The sequence below is a fragment of the Falco cherrug genome, chromosome 1 (assembly GCF_023634085.1).
Source record: "Falco cherrug isolate bFalChe1 chromosome 1, bFalChe1.pri, whole genome shotgun sequence".
NCBI lineage: Eukaryota > Metazoa > Chordata > Aves > Falconiformes > Falconidae > Falco > Falco cherrug.
The window spans coordinates 116,880,835-116,898,063 of NC_073697.1; the positions used below are offsets into that span (position 1 = coordinate 116,880,835).

The 17,229-nt window shown below is 51.0% G+C and overlaps 1 protein-coding gene across 1 annotated transcript; it reads right to left on the minus strand.

Annotated features, from left to right (window-relative positions):
• Positions 1 to 5,953: 5,953 nt before the first annotated feature.
• Positions 5,954 to 16,267, minus strand: TEKT3 (tektin 3). Its single transcript, XM_027813339.2, is given in 13 exon segments — positions 5,954 to 6,218; positions 6,220 to 6,330; positions 7,389 to 7,543; positions 8,618 to 8,627; positions 8,629 to 8,835; positions 10,068 to 10,211; positions 10,457 to 10,527; positions 12,487 to 12,570; positions 13,124 to 13,290; positions 13,293 to 13,428; positions 13,430 to 13,629; positions 13,632 to 13,713; positions 16,127 to 16,267. Coding segments are annotated over 13 exon segments (1,608 nt in total). The 3' UTR covers positions 5,954 to 6,118.
• Between the last annotated feature and the right edge of the window lie 962 nt (positions 16,268 to 17,229).

Sequence of the window (17,229 nt, forward strand, 5' to 3'; positions counted from 1 at the left end):
CCCCAGGGACTGCCACTCAGCCTGCCGTTAGAGACTATCTTCTGATTCGGGTGTGTAGGTCTGAGATCTCAGCTGCTGTCTCTCTGGATAAATAATCTAACCTGCTCCCCCAAAGCAGAGCGGGAAGATGCACAGTGGTGAAAGGCAGCTGGGAGGTGTGGGACTCACATACTGCACCCGAGCTCCTCCATGAATGCGGGAGAGCAAACCCACCTCTGCTCCAGTTCTGAAAATGGTGCCAAAAGCAGCTTTTTAAGCACAAAAGAAATATCTGAAACTCAAATCAGGGAAAGAGTAGCCTGCGGGTAATGAAGCCTGTTTTGGCTGAGAGTCGCAGATTAGGAATGGTGGAGGCAGCCCAGAGAGAAGAGCACATCACTCCCGTGCTCCTCAGACACTTCTCTTCTTGGAAAGGTGCACGATCCAAAAGGAGAAGGGCTTTGGAAAAACATCTGCTGAGCACGTGCTATGACAGCAGCTCTGGTGATGGGACCATGCTGCCCCAGGGAGCATGGCGAGTTCCCGTGAAAGTGCTGGAGGCAAAGCTCCTCCATGTGCCCTCCATCAACCAGAGGTGCTGGATGGCGACTGTCCGGGCCAGGACAAGAGGAGGCAAGAAAGCGAGGATGCTCACAGCAGAGCCCTTGAGGTTTTGCTGCAGAGACAGCATCGCCAGCAGAGCCGGCACAGGCTGGAGCACTGCAGTGCTCCCCATCAAGGGGCTCACAGTTGCCCCAGCTCAGTCTCCATGTGAGTGTGGGTAGCAGTGGCCATCACCGCCTAAATAAAAGCAGGCGCCACAATAAATTTAAAAAATGTTTTGTGTACAAACAAGATTCGCCACAGGCTGTGCTGGGAATACTGTAAGATTGGTGGATTGTATAAACACTGGGCAAGAAAATGTGGATTTCTCACTTTGAAACTATTCCATGGGATCGCTTCAAACTCTTTATGATGCTCAAGCTTGAATTTTTAGAATAAAATAATGAGAATTCAGGAGGGAAAGTGGGGTTTATGTCACTTTGAGGGGCTCAGATGCTAATCTGACAAGGTAGTGATGGACTTTGAAGACTTTGCTGAAAATGATCTAAGCTTTGTTTAAGTGTCTGTGGCATCACCTGAACCAGCACATCATGGGCTCTGCTGCCACTGGTCCAGCGTACACTTGGCACCATCCCCTTCCGCAGGCCCGGTGAATGACACCGCTCTTAAAACAAGCATTTTCAAACTACACAGAAAGACAAGATTTTCTCTGTATGTCTTCTTGTTTAACCCCAAGATTTTGCTTGGTCATCACAATTTTTAGGGACTTGCTTTCTGTTCCCTGCCCTCGTGATTAAGACCATTAGCAACAGAGGGTTTGAAACACAGAGGGGAAGGGGCAGACATCTGCACTGCCATCAGCAAGCCCACAGCTCATCTGGGGCTGGGAACAGGACAATGGGGGGGAAAATCCTGTTGTCAAACAGCTGTGCAACTAGGGAAAGGAGGAGAGCAATCTATGGTTTAATTTGCATTGCATGGAGAACGTATAGTGCTCCCCCAAGCAACGCACATACATATATATGTATGTATATATAAATACACCTACACAGAGCGGAGTAACTGTCTCACTAAGTTTTCCAGCTCTCCACCTTGAGCGCACGTCCCCAGCTGGCAGCGAGAGCCGGCTCAGCAGGCTGCCAGGACCTTGCCCTTTCCCCAGCACACGGAGGGATGTGCGCTGAGTGCACTGGGTCTCAGCCAGGCACCCGGGGGCAGGCAGACACTGTGCCCTGAGCAGGGGCACCGCTGCGGGCTGCTGAGCCCCACGGCCGGGCTGAGAGAGGAACGGGCCTTTTCTCCAGTGTAAAACGCTTTTTGGATCAAAAGGCACTGAGTGGTTTTTACCTTTTTGGATAGAACTGGTAGAATGGCTATCTGAAAAGCCATCTCTAGCAGAAAAAAAGAGAAGACATTTAAATTCAGCAGACTTCTAAAACAAGAGGTCTAATATATCTTGGACACATTTACTTACTTTTCCTGACATTTGTTCTCCACCAAACCAAGAAGAATTTGCAAAATATTTTAGTCCTGTCTGCATTCATGCCCAAAACCCAGCTTTGTCCAACTTTGTACTTTGAGCTCCAAGCCAGTTGTCATCACTGATAGGGGCAGGCTGAAATCACTGGAGAAAATCCCACTGGCTTCAATGAAAAAACCAAAATTTATCCACTGACTCCAAAACCAAAAAAAAAAAATAAACCCACTCAACCAGGCTTCCCAGCTGGGACACGGCTCTGTGCCAGATGTATTCAGATACTTTCAGAAATTGTGATTTGTGCTCATCTCCTGCATACTGACAGCATAGAAAAAGAGCCAACCCGCTGCGAGCTCCTGCGGTGAACCTACAGAGGATACAGACCTACGCCAGCCTGGAGCTACCTTTCTGCCCAAGCTACTGGGTTTTACACTTCTGCCTTCAGCAGTCCCAGGTCTGGCCCCTTTTTCAGTCACCTCCAGTGTCCCAAGAGTGGCCACCGATGCTCTGAGCGTGACAATGCTCCATCTCCTGCAGCTCCCTGCTGAGGGACACAGCAGATGCTGTGAGTCTGCACAGGCTCGAAGAACAGCTAGAACAAGACCATGTGAAACAAATCCATCGGGGGCTATTAAATCCAAGGACAGCCCTGTCAGCTCAGGAAGTCCTTGAGATACTAATTGCTGGAAGCTGGGAAAGTGGACTGGGAAACTATCACAGGGTGCTTGCCCTGCTCTGGTGCTTTTATCTACGCATCCTCTGTTGGCTCTGTCAGGGGCTGAATCTGGGGCTTGCTGGACTTTGGTTGGAGCCAGCACAGCCACTTCGACGATCCTACACTGCCCGAGTTTTCCTTAGCATTTTGCCAAAGTTTTCTTCCCTCTCTTCCCCTTTCTTTTTTCGTAATAGCAATGAGTTTGGGTTTTTTTCTGACTGCTGATGCTGTTTTGGGAATTCTGTCTCCCTTGAGCATAATAATCTACATTAATTATGCAATATACTGTTAACATGGGGTTTGGCAAGCTTTCACTTCACCCAAATTCATATCAGACTCCTCCAGGACATCTAATAATTTTTCTTTTCTTAGACAAAAATATCATCCAAGCCTCCTTTCGGAATAGCTTCTTGATAGACTGGCCTTGACAGTTCAGCTGGGTCCTGGACTGACATGAAGCTTAGCTTGCATGAAGCAACGCTGTCCTAGTTTTACTAATTTATTTTCTTTCCTCCAGTCAGTAAACAATCAGTTTACAAACCCGACTCTGCAGGGTTTATTGGAATGATGCAGGAGGGTGGGAATATGGCTGTGGGATGCAAAGGAATTTCCACAAACCAACTTTCTCAGCAACTTGGCTGATAAAGCCAGCAATAAAAGCAGCCATGTCGTTCTTCAGACTGAAGGCATTTAAAGAAAGGAAACATCACATCAGTGCAGAAAGGCAGCCGAGGCAGCCGGGCATACTATTTAGAAGTGATCTATGAAAGCAAATCATGTAACGGTACGAAGGCAAAGGCATCTCGCACATCAGAAGCGGGAAGGCAGGGCAGTTGTTTAATGCACTTGGTATAGATCAAAGACAGAGGCTGCTTGGCTGCAGCCCCACAGGCAGCCCCACAGTGACTGAACCCAGCGGCTTTACCCACCAGCAGCTCAGCCATGGGAGGCAAACCCATCCCTGTGCAGGAGACCCTGCCACAAGCCACGTGTCTATGGGAATGTCACCCAGAGCCCTCTCCCTGGAGACCCATTTTTACAGGAGCTTTGTGGCAGGGCTGGCTGCCACCGTGAGATGTGCACAGGACGCACTGTCAGAGTGGGGGGAAAAAAAAAAAAGAAAAAAAAGACTCAAACTGAAGCACATGTAGGATTAGACAATCAAATCCTACAACTGGGCGGGATTTCAGAGTATCAGCTGCCAGAAGAAGTAACATCAATATTGTCAACTTATGGAAAACTGGCGTGGGGAGAATGAAGCCCCAAAGGGACCTGGGAATTCTCTAATGTCTGGGAAATCTGCTGCAGGAAAGCGGAAAGTATTTGTGAAAGAAATTAGAGAAGCTGCAACTGAAATTCCTCTGGTCACGGCTCAAATGGAGGAAAGAAACGCACTGCCAATATTGTGTGAAGAAGCACTGCGAGGGCAGGACGGCAAGATAAAATTTAGAGAGAGAGAACTGTGACACCACATAAATGCTGTCAGTTAGGAGAAAGCCTTAGAGGAGCTGGGCTGGTGGGAAAGATGAGTGTTTGGGGGGTGCTGAAAGCAAAATCGGAGAAAATCGGAGGCTCCGGGTGCTGACTGTTACCGGAGTGCCCTCAGAGTAAAACGGAGCTCAGCTATATTTTTTGATGTGGCTCAGAAATGAAGGTGGAAGTAAAATGAATGTGAAGCTGTCAGCGATGCCAGGACCTCGCACAAGTTACTTCAAACCATGAGCCTTTCAGAAAAGGGCTGGGGACGAACTCACGGGGCCCATTTCTCAAAAAAGAAAACGGGCAGCTCTGCCTGAGAAACCAGCTGTCTGGAGCCGGGCTGCAAAACAGCAGGGCAGCCAAAATCACCAGGATTTGGGCAAGTCAAAGTAAAGGAACACGGGCAGAGCAGGCGCACAAAGCAGCACAAGGCTAGCGAGGATGCTAACGAAAACCGGCAATCCCGGTGAACTCGGCATGCCCTCGGCATGTTCTGGGGAGGGAGTTTAGTGGAGAAAGGGAAGGTGTGATGAGCTGGACAGTCTTTTCCTGCTTACGGTTGTATCTTCTCTTTAGAAAGGGTGGCTTCTGTCTCTGACAGACTCTGGCTCCAAGATACACACAAAGCAGAGGAAATCTATTTTTAGTTTCCACAAGACAAAAGTGCTAGTAAAAAAAAAAAAAATGTTAAAAAGACAATTGCTTCCTGTGTAGGGCTGCTGCTGCCGAGGGAGACCCTGCCAGGGTGCTGAGGTTGGGGCAGGACCTGGGCACAGGTCACAGCTCTCAGGGGCTGTCCCGGGGACAGCAGGGAGGGCAGGCAGGTCTGTCGGGACCTGTGCTGTGAGATGGAGTCATCCAGGGATGTGGGACAAGAAAAGATGCTCTCAGCTCCTGAGAGCCCCCACACTGGACCAGGAGGTCCATGCCCTGCATTCCCCAGGGAGGAGAAGCGACTTGAGCCTCTGCTTCTTGGGGATTCTTGGCTTTAGGCTGAGCTCAGCTCTGCTGGGGTTAGAAGATTCAAGAGTGTCTAAGTGACACGTGAGTATGGAGCCAATTTGCAAAGTGACTTTCACACTGAACCTGGGATAGATTGAAGGCTTAGCCCTCTGAAAATTCCGATCCTTGCAAAACAGGTCTGTGTCACAGCAGGAGAGCAGGTGCTGATTCATTCCTCCGTCTTCAAAGCGCTTTGGTGCTCCCACCACCAAGCTACACGCAAGAGGTTAAATTAGGAACCAATCCATACTCACCAAAATTAAAACCACAGCATTTTCTTCAATTACCTAGTTGAAAGTACTTCCTCATTTTAGGACCCCAGCACTGACATTTTAGATGACATCTAAAATTTTTCAAAAGCAAGAAAATGATCATTAGAAATCAGCTTAAAATATAGGGCTTTCTATTTAGGAACAGAACATACTGCAGCGATTTACAGGATAGTTTGTGTTTCTTCTGCTGCACCATTAAAATTACATCATGGATGTCAACAGCTAATTACTCTGACAACTAGCTTTACCTCCCCTTGTGATTTTTCCACAGACTCGGGCAGACTCAAAAGGAGGAAGAACGATAGTTTTGCTCCTAAAATCACAGACTGGAAGGGTAGGAATAAACCCCTGTGGGTGGATTTACTCTTAGTTGCATACAGGATATTTTCAGCTACTTTCTGGCACACTGTGAAAGAGCGGTGGAAGGAGAGAAACCAAAGGAAAAAAAAATCCTGGTATACCATGTAACACACAAAGCAATCATTTAATTTCTACTCAGGGCTTTCAACAGGAAGTGGAAGTCTAAACATGTATTTTCAAAGCCAAGCATCTTAGCAGAGCTGGAAACGCATCCTAGCAAAGCTGGGAATATCCCCTGCAACAGATAGCGTGGGCCCAGCAGAGCCCAGCCTAGACATAACCCAAGAGTCGCGTGGTGCTGGGAGAGGTCTCGCGCATCCCCATGCAGGTCCCCTGGTCGATGGAGAGCCAGCTGGCTGTGACGGCCAGGCTCCAAGACCAACTTGGCACGAAGCAGCACTTGCAGCACACCCTCAGCACGTCTCAGCTGCTGCTGAAGGCTTGGGATCATCTCCTTGATTTCATGGACCTCCTTGATGAGGCTGGGGAACAGCAAGAACCCCCCATCTGACAGTCCCATCACAGGGCTGGTTTATAGCACCGTGTTGCTGACGGGCCCTGTGGGCACAGGATCTCCCCCTCCAGCGGTCTCGGGCTGACTCGGACCCCCCATTTCTGGCAGACGTGTGGGGAAGCCGAGGGCAGAGCCCCTCTGGAGGGGAGGGAGGCACGGTTCGGTTTGCTCTAAGGCTCTGCCAACGCACAGCCGCATCTCCCAGTGCAGCTCATCTCCCAGAGCAGCTCATCTCCCGGAGCAGCTCATGCCACCCAGAAGAGGGACAGGCAGCGGCAGTTTCCCGTTCCTGTTTAGTTTTGCGGGTTTGTTGGTTCCCTCGCCTTTGATTTCCCTGTGCAGGGGTCCTGCCCACACCCACGGATGCACATACAGCAACATAGGACAGATGGGAGAGGCTGGAAGTGAAACAAGTGGAGGATCAGAAAAAACGACGGGGTGTGAGATGCTGAGCAGGCTCTGGGGCGGTGCTGAAATTGCTTTATGAAGGCTTCACCTGGAGTCATGCCCAGAGGGCTCCCAGGAGGAGGTGGGAGGTTGGGGGGCCTCAAGGGGGGTGCTGCTGGGTGCTCAGGGCAGCCTGCTTCTCCACGGCCCCTTGGGGTGCAATCCCAAAGAGCTCACTGTGTCCTTGAAAGGATTCCTGGGGTCCCTGGGGAGGACAGGACAGCCCCTACTGCTTCTCCATACGGTAACCCCCCTCTTGTAGCTCCCCAAGAGGAAGGAGCCGAGGGCTCTCAGCATGAGCCTGGTGGAGAGTAAAGGGGTTATTCCTCAGAACTGAGCACATCCCACCGCTGGGAAGCAGGCACAGAAGAAGATGAGGTTTACCCAAGTGGGAAAAATCCAGCCCCTCATAGTGGGGCATCAGGCTGCACCTGGCCGTGGTGTGCAGCCTCCTCCACGGGTGCAGAGCTCTCCCAGCACCCAAAAGCTGGGATGCCTGCTCATTGCTTTTGATTATATCAGTGCACACTTGTGGAAGGACTATTTAGAAAAAACCCACATGATTAATTAATGTCTTACCAGAGCTGGGCAGCATCCTGGCACAGCTCCACATCTGGTCTCCATGTGCGCTCATCCAGCCGGGTCTGAGCCACTTTTAAGGGACACCTTTTGTCCTTAATGGCTTTTCAGATGGCTCCTATGTTCACCTTGATCTGGAAGATTTCCTGCAGTGTCTGGTGTGAAAAGGAAACATATGCATAAATTAAAAAATATATTCTCAAGTGACCACTTAATTTCCCTTTTCTCCTGCCTGTCTGCAGAAACAAACGAGTTCAATAAGCAGACCCTGAGCTCAGACCACTGCCCCTCTGCCACATATCCAGGCACAGATCCAGCAGGGATTTCTCTTCAGGGAAAGGCCTCTCTTTGCTGTTGCTGTCACATCAGAAGAGGTTTCGGAGTAGTGATGGATCCATTGAATTATCAGCTTCCCAATAGCACTGCTTGCAGGAACTGATCATCCATCAATAGCAACGACTAGAGGGAAGTTTTTAATGGATCCTCATTTAAGGATGTGGTATCAGCCCACAGTGCTGCAACTCTGCTCAGTTAATCAATACTGTGTCCAGCACTTTTCAGGGAGCTTCCCGTGAGCCCCACCAACCTGAGCCCGGTGCCCATCACTGGTCTGCGCTCCCTCTGCTTGGCAGAGCAATGCAGGAAACACAGGCAAAACCACGCAGCAAGCAGAGCGCTGAGGCTGAAAGCACGTCCTTGGAGGGGAAGCAAGCCTGCGACCCCCCCGGCAGGCACCCCAGCAGAGACCTTCTGCAGGGCAGCCAGCATTTCTGGAGTAACTACCAGGAGATGCAGCCAGAATTGGCACTTCCTGCTGGAAATCCCTGTGCTGCCAGGCTGTCAGCTAGGATCACAGAATCCCAGACTGGTGGGGGCTGGAAGGGACCTCTGGAGACCACTTAGTCCAAACCCTACTGCAGCAGGTTCTCCTCCAGCAGGCTGCAAAGAGTCACGTCCAGGTGGGTTTTGAACATCTCCAGAGGAGACTGCACAGCCTCTCTGGGCAGCTAGCGCAGGAGGCACAAGCAAAACACAGTATCCACGGAGATGAAGTTACAGTGCCAAATCATCCTGCTCCAAGAAGAAAGTCCCCAATACTTTTGAGTTTCAAACAGAAAATGATACTGTAACCAACTTCTTCTGGTGACCATCCTCGGGCCAGGTCTGCATGGAAGGTGGCGTCACGGGGAAGTGACAGTGTCACACCAAACAGGAGGGGCTAGGGCTACCTTGGCCAGTGGGTCTGGTCTTGCTCTTGGCTTCAGCAGTCTCAGAGATGCGGTTGGTGAAGGTGACGCTCACCCCGCTGAAATGCTGCCACATCTCGTTGGCCATCACCATCAGCAGGTTCCTGATGTCCTGCAGCTTGGCAGAGGCCGCCTGTTCACACTGGGAGGGGAGGAGGTTGTTGTCCGTGAACATGGTCCGTGACTCTGGCACCGAGATCCTGGTGAGGGAAGGGACAGGCCCCTGGTGAGCCCGTGCTGCTGCTGGCTGTGGGCAGGCACGGACCCTGCCAGGGAGCAGCGTGGATTAAACATAGATCAAACCTGTGTTCTTAATTTGACCACATGGAAAGTGAGATATCTGGACACCATTTGTTTAAGAATACTTATCAAAAAATTCCACGTCCATGAAGACAACTGTGATACTTATGAAAGCTCAGACAAAAAAACAATTATCCCAGAAAAACAGGTATTTTAATCAGACCTCATGTTTACGTGTTTGAGGCATTTAAGTGCTTCCCAGCTTCACAACAGCGCGCAGATTGCGGTCGATTCACTTTGCTCATAACTTGCTCAGTTTCACACTAAACTGAACGAGCATTAGATGATACTCGATTCCCTGTCTGTGCATACAGGATGAAGTTCACGCCTGTGCAGTAGTCCAGAACAAGGTCAACAAAAGACTTAAATACCACATAAGCTCCATTTAAAACATGCTGATCCTCGGCACATTTTACCCCCCTCTGAATTTTAGCGTCAATCCTTTGCAATTCATTTGCCTGTCTAAATATGTCTGAGCTCTGCTGTGAATAATTATCAAAACATTAGAAAAATTGAATCAATCTATGCCCCTCCATAAACCACACGTGCCTGTGCGAGCAGCAGATTTATTCCCTCAGCCCTTTGCCACTTGGGGCATATCTCTGCGAGTGCTGGTTTAGGTCCCCATTCATTTACTGCAGAGCCAAAGCCGAATTCCTGGCACCCAAAAGCAGCTGAACTCTATCCCGGGACCATGCTCTCTATTTCTTTATCTTCTATGTCATGTCGGCTCCCTGCCAGGCCCTCTCCATGCAGGGGTGAACCCCCCCCGACCTTACGTCAATGAAGAGCGCTCAGGCAAGCACTGACACATCTTTGAAAATATGCATAAACTTAATGAGCTGTGCAGAGGTGCTGGACTGAATTCATTTCCAGGCTGATCTCTGAACCCTGATATAATGTTTAATTAGGTGGGACTCGTTTTTACCCGTTGGATGTTCAGCATCCAGCTGAAAGCAGAGTGGTGTTCTCCCTTTATGGTGAAAAACGGCCCCTCCGAGGTGGGTGTCTCTGGGTGGGATGGATGTGATGCCCTTATAGTGGGCTGAGGAAAACCAGTTCTCTGCCGGGGAGAGGCACCACACATCCCGGGGACAGCCCAGCACTCGCGGGCTGCCTGGCATGCGCTCACGTGGCGTCAGCCTGCTCCAGCCCTGGGCAGCAGCCGATGCCATCGGAGGTGTTCCTCAGGTGGTGGCACTTGCTGTCGATGCGGTGGGCCATCCGCTTGTTGGCCAGGTCCCTCTCCAGCTCATGCTGGGCCACCCAGTTGGACCTTCAACACACAAACAACAGCCATGGGTGGGGATGTTTGGGTGGGAACTCTACCCTCCCCATCCCGCTTCCCTGCAACTCCCACAGCTACGTGCTCCCATGAGCATCACTGCCCACTTCCCAGGGAGCCTGCACAGGTTTTACACCTGTGGCATGTGGGTAGATGTCGGGGGTCACCTGGGGGTTTCAATTACTGCTGTCAATGCACACCTGCCCTGCAGCAGGAGATAAGGAGTTCCCCCTTACATGAGCTGGGCTGCTGCCTCATCCAGGCACCTCTGCATCCTCTCCTGGCAGGACCCGATGACGCCGACTTCCTGGGCGAAGGCAAAGCGTGACCCCATCAGCGTCCGTGCTCGATCCTCCTGGTCACACTCATCCCCTCGGGTCCCTCCAGCCTTGCACACAGCAAGAACGTGCCTGCCTGTCTTTCTGCCCAAAGCAAACAGGCAGGGAGTGGAGAAAGTGCCCCCCAGCCCCAGCACACTCGCTTGTGCAGCTGAGCCCGCCCGCAGTGACCGGGAGGGGCCGGGAAGCTGCTGTGGCCGCGGCCTCTGAATTTACTTTCGGGGTGGATTGGCAAGTGTTTTTTCATCTTGACATCAATGTCAAGTGTTTAGTTCCACTACATCGAGACAGGGACAGATCCTGACCTAATACGAACAGGCATAGTGGTTCCCCGGACCAGCAGCGCTTCACATCCCCATCCCCAATGACTACTTGCCCTTTTGGCTCCCAAAATTTTTTCCTCCCCATGAGAAATCCCATCCATATCGGACAAGAGGAGATGCACTTCACTTTGGTGTAAATCCCCAGCTATTTCTGAGAAACCCCCAGCTCCACCAGAGGAAGGCATGTGCTGCTCTCAGCTCACGGACTGCGGCACGAACCTATTGCGCTCGTAAAGCCCCAGCTGCTGGAGCCAGGTGATTCCTGCTCCAAACCCAGGAATTTTTAAGCCCTCCTGTCTGCAGGTGCCAGCTGAAAAAGCACAGCCCAAACATGTCCCAGACACTTAAAATCCAAAATGCCATTACGGAGATATCAGCTTTGATTATTTTCCTAAAATCTCATGACCTTTAAATTAATCCTTTAATTTTTCAGGGCCTGACTCATAAGAAAATAAAAAAATCTTCTAACGGAGCAGTGGCTTCACAGTCCCAGGGGCTTCAATGTCCTTCCCAGTTCCGCGATGCCTTTGCACGATTGTACTTCGCTGTACCCCGCGTTCGCATCTCATCTTCTGTGCCAGCTCTCATCGTGTTTGCTTTTTATTCATAATTCAAAGCAGACTATATAAAGACAGGCAGGAGTGCACATTTTATGATTTCTCTAAAATACATTGCTGAAGGGTATGGAGCACCAGGCTGATGGGGAGCTCAGGGGGGAGCTGGGGGGGTTCAGCCTGGAGAGGCGGCACCTCTGGGGGGCCCTGATGGCTCCCTACAGCTGCCTGGCAGGGGGTGTGTAGGCAGGGGGGGTCAGTCTCTCCTCCAAGTAACAAGCAACAGAACAAGAGGAAACAGCCTCAAGTTGTGCCAGGGGAGGTTTAGACTGGATAGTAGGAAAAATGTCTTCATCAAAAGGGTGGTCAAGCCCTGGAACAGGCTGCCCAGGGAGGTGGTTGAGTCACCATCCCTGGAGGTACTTAAAAGCTGCGTAGACGTGGCACTTAGGGAAATGGTTTCGTGGTGGACTTGGCAGTGCTTGGTTAATGGTTGGACTTGATGATCTTAAAAGTCTTTTCCAACCTAAACGACTCTGTGATTCTAAGCACACACGGCGGCGGCCCTGCTGCAGCCATGCTGCTCTGAGCAAAGCAGAGCTGGGGGGAGAGGTAATATCTTTTATCAGACCAACTCATAGAGTTGGGAAAACCAAACAAGCTGTCAGGCACTCGCTGCTTTCTCCATACCTGTGTGTGCATATGTGTGTAATACATATAGATACGTGTCTGTGACATAGATACATACAGGACCTGTTCTGCAGGGCTCCGGAAGGCAGGAAAGGATCACAGACTCCTTGAAGAGGGACAGAGGACCCCGATATACTACAGACACAGAGAGCTGGTTGTCACCTAGTCCTTCCTCTGTAAGGGTAAGTCTTACTCCCACTGTGTGGGGGAACGCCGCCCCCCGGCCCAACAGGGTTTGGGGGTGGGAAGAGTTTATACCTCAGCAGCACTAAGGAGCCAGTGAGGGAACAGGGCTGAAAAACCTGTTTAGGGAGGTTTAGGTAAAAATAACTTCATACACAATCTGTGTTGCCAAACTTACTGTGAAGAGCCGTTTCTCCACATCGTCATGGACTAGGTCGATGCCCATCCTCTTCTCCTGGTGACACACGCACTCCTGAGTGACCTGTTGGGGACACGCCATCACTGCTGGCTGCTGGGGCAGGGCTCCCTACAGGGATGCTCCCTCTGCCAAGTAATGTAAGAAAAGAAATTATAGGTGGTCACAGAGATGACAGCGCAGGAGAAAAGTGCCCAGGGCAGCTGGTTTAGCTGACAACGAGCAGCTGAGCTGCAACATCAGCATTAAATCAACATGAGGGAGCACACGTGTCCGTGGTGCAACCGCAGCTGAATGCAGGGACCTGTGTCAGGCTTGACGCTGACCTTGCCAGAGCCTCGTAGTAAGGCATGGGCTTTTGTCTCCCAAACCGTGATTTTGGATATACCGCTTTATAAAAATATTTGGTTAAGCAAATACTGTTCCGATGCGCTCAGCATGCGCTGATCGGGGATGCAGCAGATGGCAAGGGATTTGTTTATCGCTAACTTAATTAATGGCCTCTTAATAAAAACTTTCTAGATGTTACAGAGCTGTAATGAAACTTCATCAGACGTTTGAAAGGCTGCAGATGCTCCAGCAGGAGGCTACAGCCTGCAGCCCACTGGACAGGGCGTACCCGGAGAGGGGTCTCCATCCCAGCCAGGGCTCTCTCCAGTCAGTTCTTCATGTCTGTGAGGGCACTGCTTGCCCCAGCCACCTCTTCCAGCTCACGGCACAGTTCTGACTTCCAAAATCCTGTATCAGCGGCATGTTCTCCCTGAGTTTTGGTGCTTTATTCTTGGGGTTTTTTGTTTGCTGAAATTTACCCTGTATCACGCGGGAGGTTTCAACTCTCAGATGCTCCACGTCGTGCCGGGAAGCCTCTGACTGTTCATAGTTGGTCAGGTTGGAGCTGTACCAGTCATCGGGAGTGTACTGGGTCAAAGGGGGTTGTTCTGTTGGAAATCAAAGGAAGCGTCTTGCTGGGAGCCAACACCTGGGAGCTTCTGGAAAAGGGAGCCAAAGCTGAGTTGATGGCACCTGCTTTATAGAAGGCATTGAGCATCCAGAGGAAGCTGAAGCTCTGGGGCAAGGGGTGCTGAGGAAAACAGTTCTTATAGCTTGAAGCCATGGTGCTGATGGAGGCGGGAACTTGGCAGGGCTTGCTCTTCGATGGGCATACGTTGCTGGGAAGGGAGAGCCATCCAGCTCTATTCCTGAGTGCTGCTATTTGGGTACGTGTCCTGCACAGAGGCAACAGGAGGAGACAACCTCACTGACAAAGCTCCTGCACTTGTGTTACTTCTTACAGCAACACACGCAACTTATAACACAGGCAGTGATGCGCACAGCACCCACACAGCGCCTGTCCAGGCCTAAAACTCTTGAAAACAAATCCCTTCTGTCAGCATCCCAAGCATTTGTATACATAAGGATTTGTCTTTGTTGTTAGTATCCAGCGTCAGGTCTTGAAATACAGAGAGAAACAAATCACGGCTGCTAAGGAGGACGACAGATATTATGCCTCCATTTTCCTTAAATCTGTCAGTCCAGTCAAACTGGAGTTGCTGATTCTCTGCTGTTCATTTGTTTCTTTCGGCTAGTGTACTGCTGATCTTAGAGTACTCCAGATACAATTTTCTCTTTAAAAGTTCCATTACCAGCCCCAACAGCGCTGGACACACAGCTGGTACCCACCCAGCACGATTTGTGGGTGAGGGACTCCATCCTCATCATCTCTACCTTCACTTGCATTAAATGCTCAAGCGAGGAGTCTGCAGGTGAGCTGAGTTTTACAGGACTAGATCCAAATTTGAAAAATCCCTCCTATTTCAACCTAAAAAGAACAGCCACGTCTTCCTGCAAAGGAAGAAAAATGTCTTTGGCTCACCTGATGTAAAATAAATGCACTTGGAAAGGAGATCACCCACAAAGTCTTTTCAGAGCGGCTCGTAAACACCAGCCTTGCGGTAAGCCTAGGAGGAATGGCCACACAGGGAAGTTTTGCTACCAATAACTGCAGACAGCACTGTGGGTGCTATTGCCCTTTTCAGACGGAGGCTATCAATTATTACCAGAAATATAACGCAGAGGGCCACCAAATGCACCCAACACACATAACCCGAGGACAAATGCTCAGGAGGGCACGTTGTACTCACGAAGTTCTTGTGCGGTTACAGGTGTCTCCCACTGGCAGAATAAGTCTCCATGGCTGTTGTCACCCACTGCGCCGTTGCAGGGATGTGTCCTTCCCCTAGCACCGTCCCGTCCCCACTGCTCCCAGCCTGGCTCAGAGCCCCAGTGACAGATGAGGACACTGGCGTCCTGTGATCATGGATGGGAGTGGGGCTTGACACGAAGCATGCGCTAAATCCTATTTGTAACAGCATGAAATCAACTTTATTCCTTTAAAAATGGGATGTTTGCATGAAATAAACTTGCTTTCACTCCGGAACTAAGCATCCACAGAAGCAATCACGTAACTAGAGGTGTAATTGTTCCTCCTGGGCTACCCTGATCACTTTGCACGTGTAGGTGAGCTGGCAGAGACTGGCTTGTTTTAAAAATCAAAAAATCCTTGGGAAAGACAGTTGCTTTCGTTTTAGTCACCTCTGCAACAAAGAATGCATCTTTCTGCACAAGGGCAGGACCAAGGACTCAGGCTTTCCTGCTGGAAAGCTTAATGGGTGGTAGATGGGAGACACAGAGCCAGGCAGCTCTGCTCTCGAGCTAGTGCCAGGGTCTCAAAACGCAGCTATTAAATAAACAGCAAACGCAGGAGAATAACAGGTCCTTTAGCTAGGGCAAACTGCAGAAAAATAGGGATGAGTCAGAGGGGAAAAGTGCACAGCCTGCAGCTGGGAAATCTTTGAACTTTCAGGCTGTAAGCCTTGCCCAAGTCTGGCCGCGCTGGCACAGGCTGCCCCAGTACCTGCCTGGGCACCGTGCTGGCACCGCATCTCGCCCCAGATCCAGCCTGGCCAAGGAGGCTGTGGGATAGGCAGCGGGAAACTCACACCCTCACATTTAGCAAAAGAACTCTCACAAACACGACCCTCCGAGCCAGTTTGGCAGAACTGAGGACAAAATGTCTGTGCTCAGGTCCAACAAAAACCACTGTGCGTGCCGGTTCCCACAGACCAGTCGTTTCAGCCCTTTTGTCCCTGCTCGGGATAGACGAGTGCACTTTCCTTTGCTCCACACCACTTATTTATACCTGAGAAACAGCATTCAGAGAATGGGAGATGGCTTCCCCAGCTCCCACCCTTGCCAATAAATTACTCCCTTTCAGATACTGGCAGACACACATTTAAGAAAGGGAGGAAAAACCCTTGGGAATGGACTGGAGTTACTTTTCCCTGCATTTCCAGCTGAAATAAATGCCCCATCTCCCTGGGGAGAAACCATCCCAGGGTGACATGTTCTACTACCCCTGAACACAGACACATGCCTGGAGCTACCGACGACCTCATTTGGGTACATCTGGACGATATAAGAGATACTGGGGGCGATTAGGAGAAATACTGGCTTTTTCAGTCCTCCCCTCCCAGTTAGAGCACATGCTCCCCCTTAGCTGCCTGGGTGAGGGATGCACGTTCCAGGGGGCTGGGGTGCCCGGAGTCGGGGGACTGATACTCACCGCTGTGCTGTCAGGCTCGGTGGCAGCACCGTCAGGCACTGCAGCATCCCCGGTGCAGTCAGGCACAGGACCAGGGGAACGCTGCCACGGGCGCAGGTTGCTCAGTGACTGGATTCTGCCTAGGTGACTCCCTGCAGCCATTATGGCAACCTGGTGCAGCAGCTCAATGGGCAACCCAGGGCCACCCCTGGGCAAGAAAATACCCTCAAACGGCATCCTAGTTCATGCCCTGGACAACCTACTGCCCTCGCTGGGCAACTTCATGCAGCCCCTGGGCAACCAGGTGCAGCTGTTGAGCAGCTGGACAATGCTCTTAGTCATACGATTTAATTTTAGGTAGTTCTGCATGGAGCAGGGAGTTGGACTCAATGATCCTTCTGGCTCCCTTCCAATTTGAGATATTCTATGATCCTATGAACTCAGCACCCTCAGTGGGAAACCCAGTGCCACCCCTGGGAAACTCAGTGCAGAATCTGTGCAACCTAGTGCCTTTGCTGGGCAACTTGATCGCAACCCTGGACAACCCCTGGTACCATCAGTGGGCAACCCAGCACAGCCCCTGGGCAACAAAGTGCCAGGCATGGGCAAACCAGTGCTCGTGACGGGCAAACCAGTGCCCTCACTGGGTAACCCAGTGGCAGCCCTGGTGCTCCTGGGCCAGCCTGCGGCCAAGACGAGGACTTACTGGGACAGGCAGATGTAGCACGGTGGGGGTGCTGGCACCCCAGGTGAGGAGATGCACGATGTCCCCAGGAGCCCCACCACGGCACAGCCTCATGTGGCACCAGGGCAGCGTGCAGCAGGCACTTGGTGACATCGGGAACACTTCCCAGGAGAGGGACCTTCCTTGGTTATTTCAAGCTTTAGCCTGAGAAAAGGCACTGGAACAGGAGGAGCCCGGTGGTGCCGGTGGGGGTTAGCACAGCCACTCCAGCTAACCCAAGGGGGTTTCTCTCCAACTTTTGAAAACATCCATCAGGTCCTGCTGTGAGGACCTTGGGTCCCACTTCATCCAGAGGAAACCTTTCCGTTTGCTTCATTTTACCACTTTGATTAACTGTGAGCTACGTGGATGGCTCACCCAGGCTGATTCATCCGTCTTC